This window comes from Hibiscus syriacus, unplaced genomic scaffold (assembly GCF_006381635.1).
Source record: "Hibiscus syriacus cultivar Baekdansim isolate YM2019G1 unplaced genomic scaffold, ASM638163v2 tig00008843_pilon, whole genome shotgun sequence".
NCBI lineage: Eukaryota > Viridiplantae > Streptophyta > Magnoliopsida > Malvales > Malvaceae > Hibiscus > Hibiscus syriacus.
The window spans coordinates 214260-236602 of record NW_024062175.1 but is presented as its reverse complement, the minus strand read 5'-3'; the positions used below and the strand labels follow the sequence as shown (position 1 = coordinate 236602).

Below are 22343 nucleotides of genomic sequence, written 5' to 3'. Positions count from 1 at the left end.
TAGTCTGCCTGACAGATTCTACTAAGGTTCCCTATGCTATCTCTAGTAAGGGACTCGACAGATTAAAGATTCCCTGGTAAAACCGATTGGCGTAAACCCCTGCAGTAATCATATTGGTCCAGATAACATGACATGTCTCGGCAATACCTTTTTGCAGTAGCATTAACATCTAACCTATCGTTCATACACAACTCCTTTTAGTCGAATGAAATCCTAGCCTTATCTCTAAGGTGGATTAGGCCTAGTTACTACCTAGAACCCATTGTTTATGTAGTTCCTCCCTAGTTTCTCTCGAACACTAAAGATATATTACCTAGGTATTCTCTCGAACCCTAAGAATCTCCTAAAGAATGGCTACTCTCGTAGCTCCTACAACCTTAAGGCATTAAACTCCATAAACAAACAGATTATAGCATAGAAAAATCAACCATTCATTGAAATAAAACTTAAACATCCAAAATGAACTCCCACCAAAAAGGATTAGTTTATGGTGGGGTTCGAAATAAGCAAGCACAAAGCAAGATTATACGTTCCTTACAACCCAAATAACAAAATATGAAAGCAAAAAACTAAGAGAAGGAGAAAAAGCCTTCGACGTGCACTGCCGGAGCTTTCCTCGGCCACCACAAACTGCCCCCAGCGAACTAGCTCCTTTCAGATACCTAGAACGCCACTCTCACAAGCTTGTCACGGAGAAATGCCACGGCAAGTAGGATTGACGGAGAAAGATGAGACCTTCTCTCTCTAACTTTTTAAGCTCAAATCTGAGTGGAATCAAAGTCTTTAACAATGTGGCTTCATCCTCTATTTATAGGGGAAAATAACCCTTGAACTAAGAGTTGACTTTCCCAAACCATGGTTAACTTTGCTTGGGAGTCGGGCAAGACATATGATGATACAGCCTGGGTAGCTGGTTGAGTGACAGGCATAATCCCGTGGCAGACGTCCAAGGACAGCCAGGATCTGCAGGGTCAGGTGGCGTCATCAGTAGAACCGGCGGTTGCAGCGCTGATCCCTCCATGCGTATCTTCGAGGTGGATTTCTCGGGCAGAGCTCTCGGACAGCTGGATACAGCTGGCTTTAAAAATATCTTTACATGCAACTAAATGCTTCTAAATGCATCTACATGGTCCTAAATGAGCCTTTAAACATTCAATAACTTAAGTCAAAAGGCCCCAAAATATGACTTTTTACGGAGTTATCAGTATCCTTTACTTTTCTTTACATTTATCTCTTCAGTTTTCCATTCTCGTTTTTCTTTTCGTTTACTTTCTCAATATCCAAACATAGCATTAGTTCATAATTAATACGAATATGTCACAATAAATTTACAAGACCTATAAAGGAGCGGTCGATGGCATTAATTAATAGGGAAACTTAGATGAGATTGGTTGAAGTTCATAAAGATTTCCAGCAACTAAATTAGAAATTAAATTTATAAATAAAAACTCAATAAATTATTGGAAAATGTGTTGAATTCATTATGAATTTGATAATTGAATTTTACTTAAATATGACATATCTATTTCACTATTTCGAATTAAAAAGATATTGCATGAATTTTTTAGAATTTGAATATTAATAAGATAATATTGTATTATTTAAGGATTTATATTTAATTAAAATGTGAGTACAATATTATGAATTTATATTCAATTGGAATAAGAATATATTATTTATAAATTTATATTTGATTAAATATAAATATATTATTTTATGAATTTATATTCAATCAAAATACGAATATATTATATGATCAACAATAAGTTAGTCTAATGGGATAAAACACTAGATCTCTAAAACAAAGTTAGGATTTCGAAATTTAGCGATTGCAAATGAAGCAAACTGGGTTGGCAAGGTCGCCCTTGCCTCCGCAATACTCGATTTGGATTAGTCGATCAATAGATTGGATACCGGTGGTTGTACAAAAAATGTATGAATATATTATTTTGGATTTATATTCGATTGGAGTACAATATTGTATCGGAAGGATTGTTTTTCCTTTGAGAATACCCTATAAATATTGTGCTAACCTTACAAGTATGGATGAATAAAACTCGACTTGATTCGAAAAAAAATTTCAAGTTTAAATCGAGTTGTAAAATATAACTCGAATAACTCAAAATTTTAATAATTAGTATATTGATTTTTGAAGTTTGAATCGAAGTTTGAGTCAAGTCCCTCGACTTTTATGGTATATATAAATCACACATGAAAAAATACGAAAAAATATATATGTATTGTAAATGGTTATAAAATACCATTTAAATTAGAACCAAATAATATTATAATATTATAAATATTTACAATTAAATTTAAATAGAAACTCAAAAATTCAACTAGACTTGAAATTTATAAACTCGACTCGACTAAAAAAATTTTTAAGTTAACTCCGAGTTATAAAATAGGACTCGTCAACTCGAATAACTTAATATTTTTTGACTTGAATGGATCGAACGCTCACCCCTACTTCTAGGTTAAACATATGTTAACAAGTTTCAATAAATACACAAGTTTCACAATTCATAATTCAAGAAATTGAAAAAAAAAATTCTTCCACTAGTATTCCGGTGATAGATAAAGACAAAAGATAGTTCGTGATCTATACAGTTTTGCTAGACAGACGACCAACGATCATTTTGAAGGTTAATTAATTTATATTTAATCTTTAATATCTAGTATCTATTTTTAGATTAAGAACAATCTCTAGTATCTATTTTTAGATAGATATTTTTTTTTCAATTTTTTCGGGGAAGTACAAGATAGTATTCATTTTACATTGAACACTCAGACCCTTGAATCTGACATTCCTAATGCTCGAACCCGAGTCCTCACGGAATAATAACAAATCTTTTACCACCAAAATCACTTAATTCGTGCAAAATTAGTAGAAAAAGAATAAGTGAAAGGGTTAGAAAGCTGAGACTCGAACCTAGGTAAGAAACTTGTATAAAAAAAATCTGTTTAAACCTTATTTCCTACTTTGAAATATTATTTCGTATGAGTTCCACAAATCCTTCAACCCCACAAATCCCTTATTTTTTCTCTTTATTTATTTATTTATCTATCAAGCGAGATACATCACAAACCCTTTAGGTCCATCAAACAGAATTTAGGACCATCTAAGTATAAAAGAAGTTTAAATCAACCCAAAGATAGGACTCAGCAGTCAACACCCACTGAACAAAAGTAAGCGTTCTAAAACACGTACTTTTTAGGTATCATATTTAACTGGAACAAACTTCACATTTTTCATACATTTACATAATTTATGTGTAGATAAACATACTGCATATATGAACAAAGGGCTTGCACTTTAGTCTTTGTTGTATTGTGTCGAATTTATTTGAGATAAAATGGATGGGGATTAAGAGGTGGTATTGCATATAAACTGTTTAATTCACATCAGGTGGCTGATGTGAACTGGTAAGAAGAATAGGAAAGGGAACCAAGTTCCCAGCTTTGGTGGATAAGTTTCGCCTTTGCATTTTCACCAGCAGCACCCATAGCTACATGCAAAGGGTAGAAGTGGTCCGGCCAAGGGTGGGCCATCTTCGCATACGGTGCTTTCTCTTGAAAATGGTTCACATCTTCGTACCTTAAAGAATAATCAAATGATCATAAGTCGAACAACCGAAGAGATACAAAACCAAACAAAGCAAACAAAAAGAGAACTTTCATTTGAAACATTAATGCCAATTGCTATCACCGGTGCCCCAAAGAAGAGAGTAATCGTAAGTTGGACATAAAAATTGCCTATCTAAAGGAAATGTCAGTCTTCGAACCACATGTAATATAACAAATATCTAAAACAGAACAAATTGGAAAAATTAACCCTTTGTTCATTACAAGCAATTACTTGTTTTAAGTGCAAATCTTCTCAGATGTTAATAGTAAGGACAATTTGTAATCCCAAGTTTTAAATCTTCTCGAACCGTAGTTAAATATACACTTGAAGAGACACCGTTTAGCATACGTTTAGGGTCAGAACCATAATCCAATCAAATTCACAACATTATCACATAGCCTTTTGACAGTAAGATTATTGAAGTAGAAAACTCAGTAACAACTTCCAAAACATTTCAGTCTTCTAACTGGTATCATCCTCTCAATCGATTTGCTAATTTTATCATCACTCGTTAGAACATAGACGAGGAACACTAAAAACATCTATCACCATGGTTGAACACCGACCGCACATTGTCATCTATCCGACATGTATAAACACAGAAAAGGAAAAATGATTTACCTTCCTTGAAGGAGAGCATCTTTAACCCAATTATCAAACTCCAAAGCCCATGGAAAAACACCACCGGCACTGCCCATGTTTTTCGAAAGGGTCCTCAAGTTGTGAGTGGTGGCACCGGAACCCATGATAAGAACACCTTCATCCTTCAGAGGGGCCAAAGCCTTTCCCAAGTTGTAATGGTAATTACCATCCCTTTCCGACTGAACAGAGAGTTGACAGACCGGAATATCGGCCTCTGGATACATGAGCATGAGTGGAACCCAAGCACCATGGTCCAGCCCACGTTCCCTATCTTCATCAACACGCTTGAAACCAGATGCCATCAGCAATTCCTTCACTCTTAGTGCCAACTCCGGCGCGCCTGATGCTGGGTATTTCAGCTGTTAACAACAAAATAAGCTCTCCTTTTACTCAAAGGGTCAAAAACTCAATCTTCAAAAACAACAATTTGCTCCAATCAATGACAGTTCCTATTATTTAACCCCCCCAAAACAAATCTAATACACCGAATCACCTCGTTCAATGAATAAAACACAATCGCTGAAATTCGTGTTACACTACACAAATTTCGAATCGCAAGATATGATCCACCTAAATTCGAACAAAACAAAATAATAATAACAATGGAAAAAAAAGCTGAGGGTTACAAAGGCACACCTTGTACATAGGGTCGGGGAAACCATAGAAGTCATAGATTGTATCATTGCGTTGAACAATGTTAACGGCGGGAAAGGAAGTGTCCCAATGACCCGAAATGACTAGGATGGATTTGGGTTTTAGGGAAAACACTTTGTCCTTCCATGACTGCAAGAAATGCCTCGCCGGAAGCGACTCGTCTATCGACAGCATCGGTGATCCGTGTGATATATAGAATGTATCCTTCATCGTCAACGCCATTTCTTTATGCGATTAAATTGATTTGCAAATTCCCAACGCCATTCCTTTTTGTTTAAGTCACTGACATGATTGAGGGACTAAAATTAAATCGACCGATAATGTTAGGAATTGAAATCGGACGGATCATAATGTTAGAGACTTAAATCGGATGGGCGGATGGTGTTAGTGACCATTTCCCCTATATTTTTTCGGTGACCAGAGTCGATCATATCGAAAATATAGGGGATTATCTGCGTATTTTACCCAATTTAATTTGATGCGCATGGGTACTGAAAAACTTATCGACCAAATTATGGTTTCGGTCACTTTATTATGTTTAAAATGAATGATTTAATCCCTCTATTTAAGTTTATATAATTTTATCACTCATTTTTATAATATTATTTATTAATCCATATACTATTTTGGTTAAATCTCGAAAATTCTTAAAAACGTTTCTTACAAAATCTATCTATATTAATATGATGAATTTAACCTATTGAATGAGTTTAATAATAAAAAAAATATTATTTTTCTATAAAATTTGAGTTTAATATCTAATTATTTAAATAAATTAATAAAAAAATGTGGGGAACCAATCTAACTATTTGAACAACAGATTCAAGCATCGATTGCCACGATGCTTACATGATAGTTCACGAACGTACATGATAATATATAATATTGATGTGATAATTAATGTTTTCATAATATTGTTGTGATAGTACACGATGGACAATGAGGTGGTAAATGGGTTTAATTAACTTTTTTACCAAGTTTTTGATGGCGTAATTGATTTTTTTTAAAAATATTGAGACTTATTTAATTTTAAAAAAATTAAAAATAACCTGAATTGAAGATACAAAATATAAACAATTATTAATATATTCAATTTCTTAAATATAAAAATACTACAAAAATTAAATTATTAAACAAATTCGATTTAAGGACTACATTGAGTGTAAAAAAATCCAAAGACCACATTAATTTTTTTTTACAAGAGTTAGGTTTCAAATACCATTAAGTAAAAAAATAGTTAAAATAATTTGAATATATATAAGTTAAGTTAAAAATCTAGATCTAGTGTTTCTCAATTTTTAAAATTTCAAAAATAATTTTAATGAAAAGACTGAAAACATTTTTTTATGTTTTTATTTTTTCACTTATATTTTTATTTTCATTTTCCAGAAATCATTTTCTAAATACTCTCAATCATTTGATAATAAACACTCAATCACCCTGCTACAATCATTGGTGCTCGAACTCATGACCTCTAAGAATAACAATGATTTCTTTAACTACTAAAGTAAGTTTGTACACATCATTTTAAATAATTAAGTGATCTGATTGATAAAATTAAAAATCGATGGTCAAAGTTAAAAGAACCAATAATAATTGGTCATATAACTTAACCTAGATTATATATTAAAAATATGACAAACTTGACGAGAAACAAGTTTTTAACGAGTATGAGACGAACAAAATTCCAACAAACTTAACAAACAACTAATTGAGTCAAGCGTGGATCGAATAGTTTTCGAGTCTGATTCGAACATTGCTAAATTCATGATTGATTCCTTAGATAAACACCCCCAAGTATGATTAGCCATATCTAATTTCGCAGCAAATGCATCATGTAAGATAATTTCTTCAAATCTCAGGACGAATAACAACATTCTATAAAGTAAAAATACCAACAACAAAATTAGCAAATTTCACATTTGATCAAATATATAAATATAAAGAAAAAGAGAAGATCTTGATACAACCATGTTAGACAGTTACACATGGTACTAAAAATCTTAGACCAGGGTTGTCATATCACCAGCTCTTTCTATTGCAATCCTCAAGAGGATCCACTTGAAAAAGTACATGTCATGAAAATTTTTGCGTTACAGAGTTGCTAAAGCTGAACTAATGGCAATGAAAAGCACCCAAACCAAGCTCAGTTGGTTTTCTTTTCATCTTCATTGGCAGTGGTGATATCTGCACTGCCAGGCACCTGATCATCCTCGCCACCAAAACCGAATTCATTTATCCGTTTCTTATCGACAGGATATACCCACCTTTGGTACAGGTAGATTAAAAATATAAGATCTGCAAAACAAGCATGACAATGAGAATACACCTGGACATCACTGGCAGAACACATGTAATACCGAATGATCTTTGAAATCAGATTATGTATATTCAGGATCAGTATTTGTGATCATAAATACCCAATCTCTCTGTTACACGACTATATACATTCAAATCCAATTAAGGCTTCAAATTGTAAAAGGAAGATAAAATAACACTGTAATTGCTAGGCAAGCTCTTACCCTTTTGTGTATATAAAAATATAATGGCTGATTAGACAAAGGTTATGCCAGCACTTATCTCAAATATACATCCCAAGTTCATGAGTTGCAAGTTTCTGTTTTTACTTCTTTTGTTCATGGGTGTGTGTGTGTGTTCAAATTCTGGTTTACTTGAGGGTCTTTTATAATTAATTTGCCCTTACTAAATCAAACAAATTATCAGATAATGAGTCATTCTGCCCTTTGTTCCAAAACAAATGATATTTGCTTGGTATGGAGGACTGGGAAAAGGATGGAAACTCCTTTATTGTAATGGTTACATTCATAGCCACCTTCCTATTCGTAGCTTAAACGTTGGTTAAAACCTTTTCTTCTCTTTTGCATCCTCCAAACCAAGCAATGCATAAGGTTCTTTTTTTCAACAACGGAAAAAAATAGTAAGCATATCTTACCATCACGGAAGACAGAAAGTCGATGAAGTGTAGGCATTTTAATGACAAATGCAAAGAGATCATCAATGATGGTGTTGAGGAACTTGTAAGTCATCTGCCTCCAGGGTAAATGGGCCACAGACTTAAGCTTATAGTTTATGAAAAGTTGAGGGCACATCATGATAAAACCTGCCAAAAACATAGAAGTAAAAATTGTTGCAGTTTAAATATGCACAATCAAAAATTTTGCAGCATATAAAGAAGTAAACATAAAAGTTCCAATAGAAGTTATAGATGAAAAGGAAAGTGATGATTCACCTAACACTCAGAGGTTGCGGCTCATTGACCAAACCAATTTATGTACAAATAGACAGACTCAAATTCATCACTAATTAGGTGGCCCCTTTCTCTTCCTGATGTGTAACTAATGAGCTTGATCATAAAATATTTTGATATAATGATTAATCATGAAACAGGCAACCCAAGTTCAGATAGTAAAAACACCAATTCAATTAGTTATATTCAAGTGTCCTTGCTCACCAAGTTATGAGGTATAATTTTTTGTCCTCTACCTAAGAGCAGTACATGGTTGCCTATAGGGAGTTTTTGCTTTTTGTCATAGAAGCTTGGGTAGAGAACCGCATGGCTCTTGGCCTATAAGGAGCTTTTTCCTAAGTCGGACAAAACATGATTTATCATAGTTGTTTTGCTAAACAAAGCAACCTAGGCGTGTCAGAACTAGTAAAAATATTGATATTGTTTGTGTGAAATCATCCAGAGTTCATACATGAGTTAGACAAACTTACGGGAAATGACAGGGACCAAGGCTCAACAGCTTTACCTAATGCATAAAGGTTACAAAAAGGGGTAGATGACAACACTAGAAGACCCCAAGGGAGAATACATTTTACATGATATTGTTACTTTCTTCTGACTTTAATGAAATTAAACTTTCACCATATCAAACTTCAAAAAGGGGGGGGGGGGATGGAGAAAAAAAAGAACTTTCACTATATCAATAAGTTGTAGTCTTCACACTGGCGGATGTATGTTGAACCTAGGGTGGGCCTGGAACCCGAATTTCTTTATGTTTGTTGTTCATTTTGTTAAAGGTGCCTACCCTAAAATCCAAATTTCTTTATGTTAGTTGTTCATTTTACTAAAGGTGCTCACCCTGAAATTTTATTTGTGTCCACTCCATACGAAATTCTTTTGTTATTAATACATGTGTCCACCCTGAAAAATATTTTTGGATCCGCCACTAAGTGTTCAGTTGGCCACCAACAATGGTATCAAATAAGGAGTAAAGGAAAAAATGTCTTACCAAACATGTAGACACAACTTGTGAGTGAAGAGAGAATCCAAGAATACCAGCTCTTATGGCGCTCATACATAAGGGAGTAAATAGAAAAGCATACAACAAGGAGGAAGAGCACGTAAGACAAATACTTCATTGCTATATCATCATATTCCTTGGTCTTATTGCTTGCATATGAATCACGGTCTCGGAACCTCAACATAGGTATCTTCCCAGATCTATCAACCTGAAGATGAAAAACAATTATCGCAAAATCTGATACTCTTGCAATAAATTAACTGAAAAATGGCAGATGATATAACCAGATTGGGACTAGATGTTACTCCATCAAATACTAAAAAAATAAATTTCAAACGAAATGTGACGAAAATATGGGATCCATGCAAAATTTAATGGAAGTATACACACCAAACATCAAAATATGACCAGAATAGAGGCTTTCAGATGTAATTCAAATAAATAATCAGAATGGCAAGCCAAGAAGAGAAGTAAGACGAATTATGGTTCTTTTGTATCTTTCCAGAAACAACGAAAGAGAGAAGAATGAAGCATTTAAACAAGAATCATGCAAGGAAAATGGCATTCATGAGACACCATGCCCCTAAAATACTTAGAAGCACATTGAAAATGATGGTTTTCTGCATTCAGTTTCACATAATATAAAAATACTTAAAGTTCATTAGCAATCCTCAAAGCAACGGCCTTCGAATACAAAACACTTATTAGGAAAGAAAAGCAGTTAACCAAGAAGGAAGGATGCTCATATACAAGACAAAATTGCCTATATCTTTATGGAATCAGGAAACTTCAGCATACAGAAAGGGATCTTATTCAATATCAAACTTCCAGTACACATGTATCTAAAAGCTGGCCTTTTTTTCATTTTCTTTCGCACAAGAGTTCCCAATATTTAAATGAGATATCAAGCAAAACAAGTGTTTGTATGAACTCATACCTCTATGTGCATTGCTTTACCTATTTTCCAAAACTCAATGCAGCAACCAACTCCAGAACTTGCCAATATCATCCATGAGGTCTCATTATCAAGTAGATAGAGGAAAACAATGAGCTGACACAAAAAGTTAACCACAACAGACTTTGCAGACAGTCCTTCCATAGACTTATTTTTGTTCCAAAACTGGATATCTGCAGAGAAGAAAAAACAGGATACTAAACCTAAGTTTCCAAGGGGAAACAACCCAATCATTTGAGGAACAAAACATTTTCAAGATAATAGAACATTTACCATTCTTGAAAGCCAAGAAGTCGAACACAGAATGAAGGAGAGAAACAACCATTGTGATCACTAGCAAGTATGGATTTCCTTCCAGGAAGACCCTCTACAAAATTTATTATGTAAATAGTCAGCATTTGAAAGATAAAAGAGAGTAAAAGGATCCTTAACTTCATGGTAGCAGCATCCAACCAAACTAAAAATAAATAATTAGCTCTTTCACTATTCATAACTTTTTTCCCTCATCAGTGGAAAAGTATAAAGTGTTTTCAGTTCAGGAGAGTTACAAGCAGTCTGAACCTAATGACAAATAAAATCCAATTTAATATATATGCCGGAAAAGTGCTTGATAATACCCTCAATTCATCATGGTTCTGTTAAGAAAAGAATTGGTGGCTAATAGAAGAAGAAATCATTCTTGCTTCTAGGATATCAATTTAATTTGCTACTCCACTTGTTTTACCATCGTACCTCTTTCAACTTGAGGGATCTCTATGAAAGAAGCGACAAGAGCAGTTATGCCATTTTCTAATCCAGCATAAGCAACTGAAAGCCTCTCACTAGAATAGTGGGGCCTGCTCACATTAGAGACTTCAGTAAGTCGTCTACCTTTGCTAGTGGACTAGTTTAGTTATAGAATGGGACTCCAATATAAAACAGTTCATGACATGACGCAGAGTAAAACCTAAATCTCCATCTAGCACAAGTAATCAACCCTATAAAGTTACTGGAATGCAAACAAAGTACATTGAAAGTACAGAGAAATTACACAAGAGAACATTAAAAACTAATGATGTAAAATATCCATAAGCTCTTTAAAAAGCATCCTATAAACAGAATCCTAGCACTTACATTCCATATTGCATGTAAGTCATAGGATAGAACTTTAAATAACAGATATTTATCATAGGCCAGGTGCTCAACACAGAAAGCTAGCCTAATACCCGGGTGTCTGCCCTTCCATATGTGTACTCACCCCAGCATAGTCGTACTCTATAATGATTTGCAAAATGAATAAAGTTCAAAGGCAATGGAAGCTAGAAAATACCTTCAGTTCATCAGCCTCACCTTCAAGCATGCTTCCATAACTACGCTGAATTTGGAATGATTGGTCGATCTGCAGGAATAGTTGCCACTTCATCATGCTTATGGGTCCAACCTCCAAATTAAGAAGTAATTCTGTCACTGTCTCGTTAATTGCTATCAACTTATCTCTAAGCAACCAAAACTCGTTGTAGAAGATGGTAGGATAGTAATTCCCATTACTAGGATAAATATTTAAGTCTGCAAATCTGAAGTCAAGAAACTCAAAGCTGGTATATCTGAAGCTCTAACACATTTAAATAGTAGTTACCCCTAGGTAACTGTAGGATCATCAAATATGGGCTCAATTCAACAAACATACTACATCCAGCAAGATGATTTCCAATTAAGGAAGAAAATGAAAACTAAGAGCATCTGTTTGAAAGATACAGAGACCTTTATCAGTAAGCAAGATATGGTTATATCAACAGTGGTTCCAATAAATTATGGTGAAAATTTCATCCGATTAATAAGCTCACAATTCAGCATTTGGCACACCAATTCCTTTTAAACAAATTTACATTTTTTTAACATAGAACCTCAATCTGAATGGAGAAAAGAAAATCATATAGCTAACCCGAGTAAAAGGGGAATTAGCAAAAAGATTTGGTTGAGTTGGGAGAATTCCATTAATATTCAAGCATAGAGATGTTATTATAGGTGAGAATTTATAAGAGTTTATATTCTGATCAATAATTGTGAATTAAAAATTATAAATGAAAATAGCTTCAAAGTTTGATGCTTCTTAATCCTTTGATTTCCCTTTCTAGATTAACTCCAATACAATTCTTATTTATACGGATGGGTGATGAGAATGGCTAGGCTAGTCCTCGGTACTTCCTATCTAATTCATGATGAAAATGGAAAAGTTATTCTTCAACAAATTTCCTTCTAGCTCACCTATAAGGAAAGTGGCTAAGCTAAACTATAAACCTTCGCTATTCTTTTTCAGATTAATATATAACTGTACTTTCATGACTTAGGACTATGATGAGATCAAATTTCTGCTGCAAAAACTGGTGTCAGTTAAAATCAAAGTGTCCTAGAATCTAAATCATACCATACAAAACCTAAACATATTCTTTGAATGGGGAAAAGGCCTTAATAAGATTACAAGAGTAAAGCAAGAAGGTGACAACTTATATAGGTCTTAAAAACCCATAATTGAGATGCAAGATGACAAAAAGGTAAAGAACATAAGGATACAAGGTGCTATATTTGGTGGTACAGCATTATGACCATATCTGGGAAGGAAAAAAAACACAATTGTTAGTTTATTTCTCAATGAACAAAACAGGCAAAAATCTTGCTGCAAATAGAGATAAGCAGCAACCTAAATTTTTACAGCACATTACAGAAACATGACATTAAGCAGAAACTTACCGTGTAAAATCTTCAACCAAGCTAATTGTAATATTTGGTTTCCAATAAGCAATCCATTCGACGGGGCCATCATCTTTAGAATCAGCTTCAGCATCACCTGCCACCTGAATCAACATGATTCCACACTTGGATCATTATATTGTAACAAAATTCAGTGGAACCAGAAAAGCATAAAAGATCGGAAAAGTTATGTTATCATGAGGAATATTTAACGAAATTCAAACAAATAAAATAAACACCAAGAAAGAATAGATCTACCCTACTAGAACCCAAAACTGTTTTTCTTAAAAATAACAACATTCTTTAACATAATAAGCTAAAGTAGTGAAGAACAAACCATAGCCACAGGTTCAGGCCCTTCAGCATCCTTGGGGTTCCCAAGCAGACTTTTCCTCTTATCTGATCTTGACTTGGGCAAATATGCCACCACAGCTGAAATCAATTAGACGAGGGTTAATTGTTCACCAGTAATCTCCAAAGAAGAATTTAATAACATAGAGGGTAAACTCACAGTGAGTCCTTCCAAAGGCAGCTTGAGGCTGGTATTCAGGGTCATTTGGGTCTGGAGGGTAACCCGAGCGTGCGAAGAAAACATGGGCATATAGACTACCATTGTTTTTCAAGGCCTGAGAAATTAAAACATCAACTTCATCATGCGCTTTAACTCTTAACAGATAAATAACCGGATTATAAGCCAGTTGAAAGAAAGCCATATTCTCAAACATCTTACATCGGAAGGATGGTAGTTTAAAGAAAGAGTACGAGTGCTTTCAGGTCCCCAAGTGGCATAAGGAATATTAGTTTCATGCCAAACAAGAGAAGCTTCGTTCCCAAAGTCATTGAACCTTTGGTGCTCTGAAAGATATAACCACATATCCTGAAAAAAGAAAAGAAAAAAAGAACAACCAAAACATCATACAACAATGAAAGTTGAATTTACGCTGGGTTTGGGCTAATTTTTTGAATGAATTTTCATACCAAGGGTTCGCCCTTCTGGAAGAGATTGGAGATGAGGTGAGAAGGGTCGGCAGGCTTTTTGGGAGAGAAGAATTTGGAAGCGAAGTAAAAGAACACGGCGATCCTAATGATTCCAGTGATGGACTGTCCAAATCCACCTTGTTGATGTTGTCGCGGTTGCTGTTCTCCTCCTCCGCCACCTCCGCCCGCTGCTGCTACTGCTGCTGGCGGCGACATCTCTTTTTTCCTTTCTCTCAGATAGGGTTTCGAGTTTCGATTGCTTTCAAGATTAAAAAAAACAAAGATAAAAAAGAGAGAAAGATCCTTTCGGATTTGATGGTGAAGAAGAAAGATACAAACTTTCCTCTATTTTATGAAAACCAAAAAGGCTTAATACTTAATTGACATCTGTATTATAGTAAAATACTCATTTCGGACCTTTTATTAATTATTTCCCAATTTAACCCTTAACTTTTAGTTTTGTCATAATCCCGAATGTTTTATCAGTTAAAAAATGACTTATAAGTACTTATATTATGTTCCTTTTTTGCTTTAGGTACTTGAACTAATTTTTGGTCAAATTAGGTATTTAAACTACTACTCCATATATAATTAGTTTAAGTCATAATATTTTTTAATAAAAATATTTTTCGATCAATAAGATGTTGAAATGTCATACAAAATTAGGTATTTTTTACTAAAAATTATTTTAGGGGTTTATAACAAAAATTGTTTAATTTAGGGATTTTTTTGAAAAAAAATAGTTAAGGTACTTAAAATGGTTACATAATAATTTAAGTATTTTTTATAGAAAGCCGCTAGTTTTATTAAAATAGAAAATATCTAAAATTACAATGAAGATTTACAAATATAACGTAAACAAAATTATAATTATGATATTTTCCTATAATCATTGACACAAAAACTAACCACCTAGATCATAGAATGACCAAATTAGGAAAAGATTAAAAAACCTAACTAAAAAACTCGAACAAAATAAAGATTCGAACAAAATAAAGATAAGAACAAATCTGACTGCATCGACAAACGAACCACAAAAGGGATGAAACTACTTAAGGCCACCGACAAATCGTAAAACAGAGTCAAGCGACGTGAAAAAACTATCTACGAATGCAAAACATGTATCCAAATCAACCCGAGGCTCCAAAACAGCGAATATCATCATGATAAAAAATAAATACCATCTTGATCAGTCGTGGTGATGTTAAATCCAACCCTGAGAAAAAAGATAAACGAAAACAACGACAAAAAACCGTAAACTTTAAAAAACAGAGAAAAACGTGTCACAAAGACAGAGAAAAACGTGTCATAAAGGTAGATATAAACATAACATAAATATAGAAAATATATCACAAAGACATAATTATTCTTATTAAAAAACTAAAAAGAAAAAAGAAAAAATAATCAACGGGTGACAACCAGCATCAAAATTGGTTTCGTCGACTGTTAAACAAAATTAAATAAAAAAAATTAGATTGATTAATAAAATTAACATAAACTATAAAGAATAAAATTAGAGGGGGAAATAGAGAGAATGGGAAGAATACTACTAAGTTTTTTTTAAAATTTTAAATTATTGAGTGGATATGATTATTTTACTACTTGGACCAAAAAATGTTAGGAAAAATATTAATAATAACATAGTAATTATAAATATAAAATTTTATTGAATTTTAGGGAAAAATAATAACATAGTAATTAAATTAAAATAAATTATAAATGACATTATAGCTTGGAAAATATTTTAATTATAAATCTTGTTATGTTTTGCATAATGTTACTTGGGTTGTTTCATAAAGCAACATACACAGAAGAAATTGTGTGGGGGTGGGGGATAAGGCTGTTGTTCATCAGGAATGAAATATTAATTGAGTCTGCATACTCTTTCTTTTATTAGGCTAAGATGATTATATATATTTTAAATATTTTTAATTATTTGATAATAAATGTTTAATCATTTTTATTATCATTGGTATTCGAACTCGTGACCTCTAAAAATAACTAGGACTACAAATAAGATGAGACAGATCGCATATTACTTGAGATCAATTCGATCAAAACTCGATAAATACTCGACTCAAGTTCTTAACGAATCAAAACAAACTACTTGATACTCAACTCGAAAAACTAATGAGCAGCTCGAAAATATAATATATTAAGATTTTATTAAAAAATAAATTATTAAAAATATTAACACTTGTGTTGATTTTTTTAAAATACAATATAACGTTTTTATGTATTTAAAATTTATGTTTGAGTTTAAAACTTTAATTGAATTAAGTTTAAGATTTTTTTTAAGCTTCAATTCATGATTTCGAGTTTGAGTTAAACTTGATAATTTTAAGCTCGCGAGTTTTCGAGTCGAGTTCCATTTCAAAATTTTTAAGTGGAGTCTAGCTTGAGTATTAATGGAGAAAAATAAAACGTACGAACCAACAATTACTTTTCATTAAGGTAATTTGGTTCGTGCGAGGCAGCAGATTGGATCGGTAAAATTGTCCCATAACTCATTTTCATTTCAACTTGGAAAAAAGTCTGGTAATGTAGAATTAATATAACGAAAACAGTAAGTAGGCCTTTCCATTTTAAGACCAAAGCTTCATCTCTAACCATCGAGTTCCTTGGATCCATTGAGTCCCAATGCGTCTCCCAGATTGATTGTTCTTCTCATAGTTCTCCTCCCAATACCTCCATTGCCCTTCCTCATCATTGCAGCAAATTCCCCATAGTCTATTTGTCCATCCTGTTCCATGGCCAAAACCATATTCATCATGCACATGCAAAAGCTTAAGATGAAGTGAAATCGACGACGACAAACTCACATTGTCTTGATCGATTTCTTTGATCATCTCATCGAGATGGACGTCGCTCAGTCCAAACTCTTTGCAGGCTTGTTGAAGCTCGTCGATGGTTATGTATCCACTCCCGTCTTTGTCGAAAAAGGAGAAGGCTCCCACCAGGTTCTCCTCCCTCTCCAGTTTATTCAAGTGCACCGTAGCAGCCAGGAATTCGCCGTAATCGATCGACCCGTTGTTGTCGATATCCGCCTGCCAAAACAACACGAATGTAACATCAAAGTACCTGCAAGAGGTGTACACAAAAGACTGCAATAGGATTTCTTACCGCATCCATAAGATCTTTGATCTCAGATTCCATAAGCTCAGAACCAACCCGCTTCAGCCCATCTTTTAATTCTTCGAATGTGATTGTTCCGCTGTTATCGGTATCTATCATTTTAAATAACTCTTTCAGACCACCGATTTCTTCTTCTGAAAGCCTTTCTGCTATAACCTAACATTGAGTATGAATGTTAGTAGAAATTTTATAAGAGAGAAAACCCGAAATCGTTTTCCTACAATATTTACAAAAAGATGCTGACATGAAAGACCAGCTGATAACAGGATAACATGAATGTCTGTACGAAGTATCGCTTGATCAAGATCACAGAGAGGTTCTGCAATTGGTTCAGATTAGAGATGATAACACGAACACAATTAATAAACAGAACACGATACAGATTCACAGTATAAAATAATAATAGCATGTTCTCAACCATTCTACCACTTCCTCACTCAAAAGTACATGAACTGTACTTTATATATTCTACTACTAAAACTTGTTTAGGATCATTCTACTGAGCTTGATGCAATATACTTAGCAGGCCTTGGCCATGAGCATGTACACCAAGCTTAACATGTTGATCTTCAGGTCAACAAATACTATGGAATTTCAGAGAATTAATGAAGTAATGCTAACAAATCCATTGAATCGAGTCCAGATGAGTCTAATAAATGAGTAAAAAATAAATTTTCAATTATATTTAGGGATGATAAAACATTTCACACAGAATTTTACATGATTTGGTAGTCCATTTTAGATATCTATTTGATAATACCAGCTTAAATATATATATATACAGGAAGATAATATTCACTACATTTACTTGAGCCATTATAAAAACGACACAATATCTCCCGAGCAAAACTGAAAAGGTCACTCGTAAAAACCGTGAATGGGTAGCAAGTATCAGCACATCAGAACAACAGGAGAAAAAACGTTAGAGAACCAAATATCTACGCAGCACACAGTATTTCAAGGATGCAAGCAGAAAAGTGAAGCTAACAGGAGCCCAAAAAATAATTCGAAACAAAAGAAATCTTCGCGTATCATGTTGAACCTAAGTAATATTTTGCAATGAATATTTTCCAACAAAAACTTGAAAAAAGAAATGTTAAAGACAAAAATAAAGAAGCTTTAGCAGTCCAAGAACTTATAAGCTATCTGATTCTAAGGTAAAATGCATGTTATGCATTTACTTACTCGCAAAGCCATCTTCTTAAGTTTGTTCATTGCAGAGAACTGTTTCAGGCGTGACAATACTGCAGAATCAAGAGGTTTATCGGGCGCAATTGTGTCATCTACAATCCATGGGTGACCTGGTATAAACGGTTATGACCATAAGGTTGCGAGGAACATCAGCAGTATATTTCCAGACAATTCTTTTGCTATGTTTGGGGCTAAATTCGGGGAAGTGGATTCAGACTTAGTTTGTACATAAATGATGAGGATGCAGGCAAACATTGTGTAAATACCAGTTAAGATCCAATACACTTATGTATTCGAGAAGGCATCACACGAAGGATATAAATTGCATATTTCATTCAGGTAAACCGTAAACCCCAAGCACCATCAGGCAGAGAGCTAGGATATGTATGAATCTAGATTAATCATGAACGCCATGTTTTCACGAATCCTATTGTGCATTTTATATTAAACTGAAACCGAAATCCCTTCTTCCAAATTCAAGTTCCCAAACACAATAGTAGCCTTAGCTGAATGCAGCAAAAGAAACTTACATAAGACTTGATGAGCAGTTAGCCTTCTCTTTGGATTGCGGTCAAGCATTTTTCGTATGAGATCCTTTGCACTATCAGAAATAGCAGGCCAAGGTTGTGAATCAAAATCTATTTTCCCTTGTAAAATCTGCCGGAAAATCCCCATTTCAGTTTCTGGAAGGAATGCAAGAACATGAACAAAGATCAGATTCGAAAGCCTAAGAAAGAATTTCTCTTCAAAACTCCAAAACCTTTTCCAACCGGCAATATATGCACTAAAAAGATTCTACCTTCCCAAAATGGAGGCACTCCACTCAATAGTATATACAGAATAACACCTGCACTCCACACGTCTGCTTCAGGTCCATAATGCTTCCGTAAAACCTCTGGTGCAACATAGTATGGACTCCCAACAACATCAGAGAAAAATTCACCTAGAAAGATAGGGGGAAAACTGTAAATTTTTGTAAAAGAGTGATACAATAAGACATCCTTAAATCTTTACGACACTCGGCAACATTAAATAAGGCTAATAAATACAATGCAGATCTTGAAAATTCTTTCCTCCATAGCAAAACGCTACACAGCCATAGATTGAAAAAAAAAAAGAAGCTCGTTGTTAAATCAAACACGAACACAATATGATAAAAGGATTTTTCCCACAACATTTTCTTCTGCTTATCATTGCAGTTACAGGCACAAAAACGTTAGTAACAACATACAGATGTGCAAGCCTTTCCTCCTTCCTTTCACCATCTTCACCAAGTACAAACTGTTTAGGCTCAACTATATAAATTGCTTTCAGCGGCACCTAAGTTTGTTGCATATAAGCATGTAAGGTACCCCCACCACCTGCAAATCAGCCCATTTCCTCCTATTGACACACCCTAATGCTACTCAAATGATATTCCAATTTCCAGCTAATACAAGAGTGTGGAAAATCAAAGTGCTCATGTGTTTGACTACTTCAGAACAGGGATTTCATGCTAGAATCAAAGCAAACCCTAGTTTCTTAACAAAGAGGAAAACTCAACAAGACGTGTGAAAGAAAAAGCAGTCAGAGTGGAAAAGGTTGAAAAGAACAAACCTGGCTTGTAGAAAACAGACAAGCCAAAATCAGTGGCCTTGAGGGCAGCATCTTCCTGAACAGTATCAAACAAGAAGTTCTCAGGCTTAAGATCTCTGTGCATAACCCCAAGAGAATGACAATTCTCAACAACCCCAACAATGGTTTTGATCAACTTGGCAGCCTCCCCCTCTCACTGTAATGACCCTTCTTCACTATCCTATCGAAAAGTTCACCGCCCTCACAGAGCTCCATCACCAAGTGAACCGACACCTGGTCCTCGTACGTGCCCCTGATCCTCACCACGTGTGGGTGCTCCGACAGGTGGTGCATTATCTGGATTTCTCTCCAAACGTCGTCGTAATCCTCCTGGCAAATCAGCTTCCGCTTTGGGATCGACTTGCAGGCGAAGGGCTGCCCTGTGGGCTTGTGGGTGCAGAGGTATGTGGTTCCGAACTGCCCTTGCCCCAGTTTCTTCCCCAAGCTGTAATGCTCCCCCAAGCTTGGGGTCTGGTAGGGAAGAACCGTTGTGGGCTTCGTCCCTGAGCTTGGCTTACTCATTTTCTTCTTCCTTTTTTTTCCTGGTTTTCTACTGTAAATTTCAAGCTTTGAGAAAGAAAAAGAAGATTCTTTTTTCCCCCCAATTTGACAGCCAATATCACATCAGATTCAATCAAACTTCGCTATTGCTATGCCTTATAGTGAATAGAGAGGAAGAACAGATCAAGAGTAGACTCAAGACCTTGACGATGATAAAGAAGAAAAGCTTTTACCCAAACGAGGGGGCAATTATTATTAAATAATAGATTTTTTTATACGAAAAAAAAAGTCTTCACCAATTACCGTACATGGTATCAGCAGGGTAAGAATGAAATGCTTTACCCATTCTCTGTTTTTCATTCTTACCCATTCTTTGTGTCAGACATTGTTTCAATTAGTGTCAGCTGCTCATGTGTAATATTATCATTTTCATTTTATTAGTTAAACTATACGTTTAGTACCTTAATCTAACTATTTTTATTTTAAAATTATACCTAATATTTATATTTTAATCCCTCATTATTAAAAAATTAACGATAATGCTGAAATATTATCATAAGATAAAGAAATGTCATTATTAATTTTTTTAAAATATATGACATTAACATTTTTATTAAATTTCTAACAACGAGTTACCAAAATGAAACTAATATGATTTAAAAAAGGCACAATACAAAAACAAGTAACTAAACTATGCACAAAATTGACTTTTGATGCATAATTTTTTTTTGTTAAAAATAAGTGCATAATATTTTCTCTATTATATTTTTAGGTATCTACCGTAAAAAAACTTTAAATGATACGTATCACGTTTAGATTTCTTTAAAAATATTTTTTTTAAAATTTTTCATTTTAAAAAATAATATATATAAACGTGACATGTGTCACCTAACGACTTTTTTAACGGTAGATACCTAGAATTGTAACAAAGAAAACATCAAACACATATTTTTAACCAAAAAATTCTTTAGACACCGGAAGTCAATTATGAGTATAGTTTAGGCATATATTTTGTATTAAGCCTTTTAAAAAATAAGGCTTAATACAAAAATAAGTGTCTGAATTTTGTCTCGAAAAATATTTTAGTGTCTAAATAATTTTTCACTAAAATTAGGTGCTTAACGTTTTCATCGGAGCACTTTTAGGTGTATGGATCGTAACATCCGTTAAGTGACACGTGTCGAATCCTGATAGTTTTGAGAATTTATTTTAAAAAATAAAAAAGTATTTATTATTATTTTTTTTAAAAAAAAAAACAACCCCTCGTGTGCTCAACCCCCTTTTCTTTCCCCTTTCTCGCTTTCCATTTCCCTTTCCCTTTTCATGGTCGTCGGTCGGTTGTCCGTGACAGTCACCACCGTCTTCATTAACATTGGTGTCGACCCCCGATCAAACTCTCGTTGACCTTTCGTCGTAAGCTGCTATCGTTTTCCGTGGAGAAGCGTTCGAATGTTCGTCGTATTTTAAACCATCGTCACTATTTTTCATTTGATAAGTCGTGTCGTCACCACCGTTCAATTTCGCTCAAAACTCATCCTCGTCGTCACTCAATCGGTGCTCCTCTAACATTAATCGTGGAGATTAAAATTTTAAAGGTTTAAGGATTTTGATGTTGGGGATTTTAGAGATTTAGAGGATTTGGGTGACGGTAAGGGCGACGGTTGATCAATGAGTGAGTAATCATTCGACGATAATGTTGGTGGCCGGAGATTGCCGACGACAGTTGGTAATGATTTTGAAATGAGCAATTTTATTTTTTAGAGTTTTTTATAATTTTATTAATAGTTTGGGGTTCTTTTATAAATAAATTAAATTTTTTTATATTTTTCATTAAAAATATTTTTATTATTAAAAAATTAAAAAAAATATAATGGTGGACACCTAAAAATGTAACCGAAAAAATATTAGATAATAAATTTTAGCGAAAAATTTTTTAGACAGTAAAGTATTTTTTTAGGTAAAATTTAGATACCAATTTGTAGTTACATTTTTTTTTCAAGACAAGATCCGTGTGCTGTGTTAGATTCCCGGTTACTTTTGTCATCCCATT

The 22343-nt window shown here is 34.0% G+C and overlaps 3 protein-coding genes across 4 annotated transcripts; all 3 read right to left on the bottom strand.

Moving 5' to 3' along the window:
• Positions 1-3298: 3298 nt before the first annotated feature.
• Positions 3299-5520, bottom strand: LOC120202506 (extradiol ring-cleavage dioxygenase-like). 2 transcript variants are annotated; one of them, XM_039202920.1, is made up of 4 exons: positions 5513-5520; positions 4907-5148; positions 4250-4629; positions 3299-3598 (listed from the first exon to the last, which is right to left on the bottom strand). In XM_039202920.1, exons 1-4 carry the CDS (start codon positions 5514-5516, stop codon positions 3406-3408), a joined length of 819 nt encoding a protein of 272 aa, XP_039058851.1. In that variant the 5' UTR covers positions 5517-5520; the 3' UTR covers positions 3299-3405. The 2 variants fall into 2 exon arrangements, with proteins under 2 accessions (XP_039058851.1, XP_039058852.1); XM_039202921.1 differs by lacking the exon at positions 5513-5520 and having other exon boundaries at positions 4907-5204.
• A 1313-nt stretch (positions 5521-6833) lies between these two features.
• LOC120202503 (CLPTM1-like membrane protein cnrB) lies at positions 6834-14200 on the bottom strand. The gene is made up of 12 exons (XM_039202917.1): positions 13853-14200; positions 13605-13751; positions 13386-13500; positions 13212-13306; positions 12875-12978; positions 12698-12735; positions 11457-11692; positions 10421-10514; positions 10130-10320; positions 9181-9400; positions 7878-8045; positions 6834-7222 (listed from the first exon to the last, which is right to left on the bottom strand). Exons 1-12 carry the CDS (start codon positions 14066-14068, stop codon positions 7071-7073), a joined length of 1776 nt encoding a protein of 591 aa, XP_039058848.1. The 5' UTR covers positions 14069-14200; the 3' UTR covers positions 6834-7070.
• A 2133-nt stretch (positions 14201-16333) lies between these two features.
• LOC120202504 (calcium-dependent protein kinase SK5-like) lies at positions 16334-20456 on the bottom strand. Its single transcript, XM_039202918.1, is given in 8 exon segments — positions 16334-16595; positions 16675-16899; positions 16976-17143; positions 18173-18288; positions 18709-18861; positions 18978-19121; positions 19775-19940; positions 19943-20456. Coding segments are annotated over 8 exon segments (1482 nt in total). The 5' UTR covers positions 20315-20456; the 3' UTR covers positions 16334-16457.
• Positions 20457-22343: the final 1887 nt, after the last annotated feature.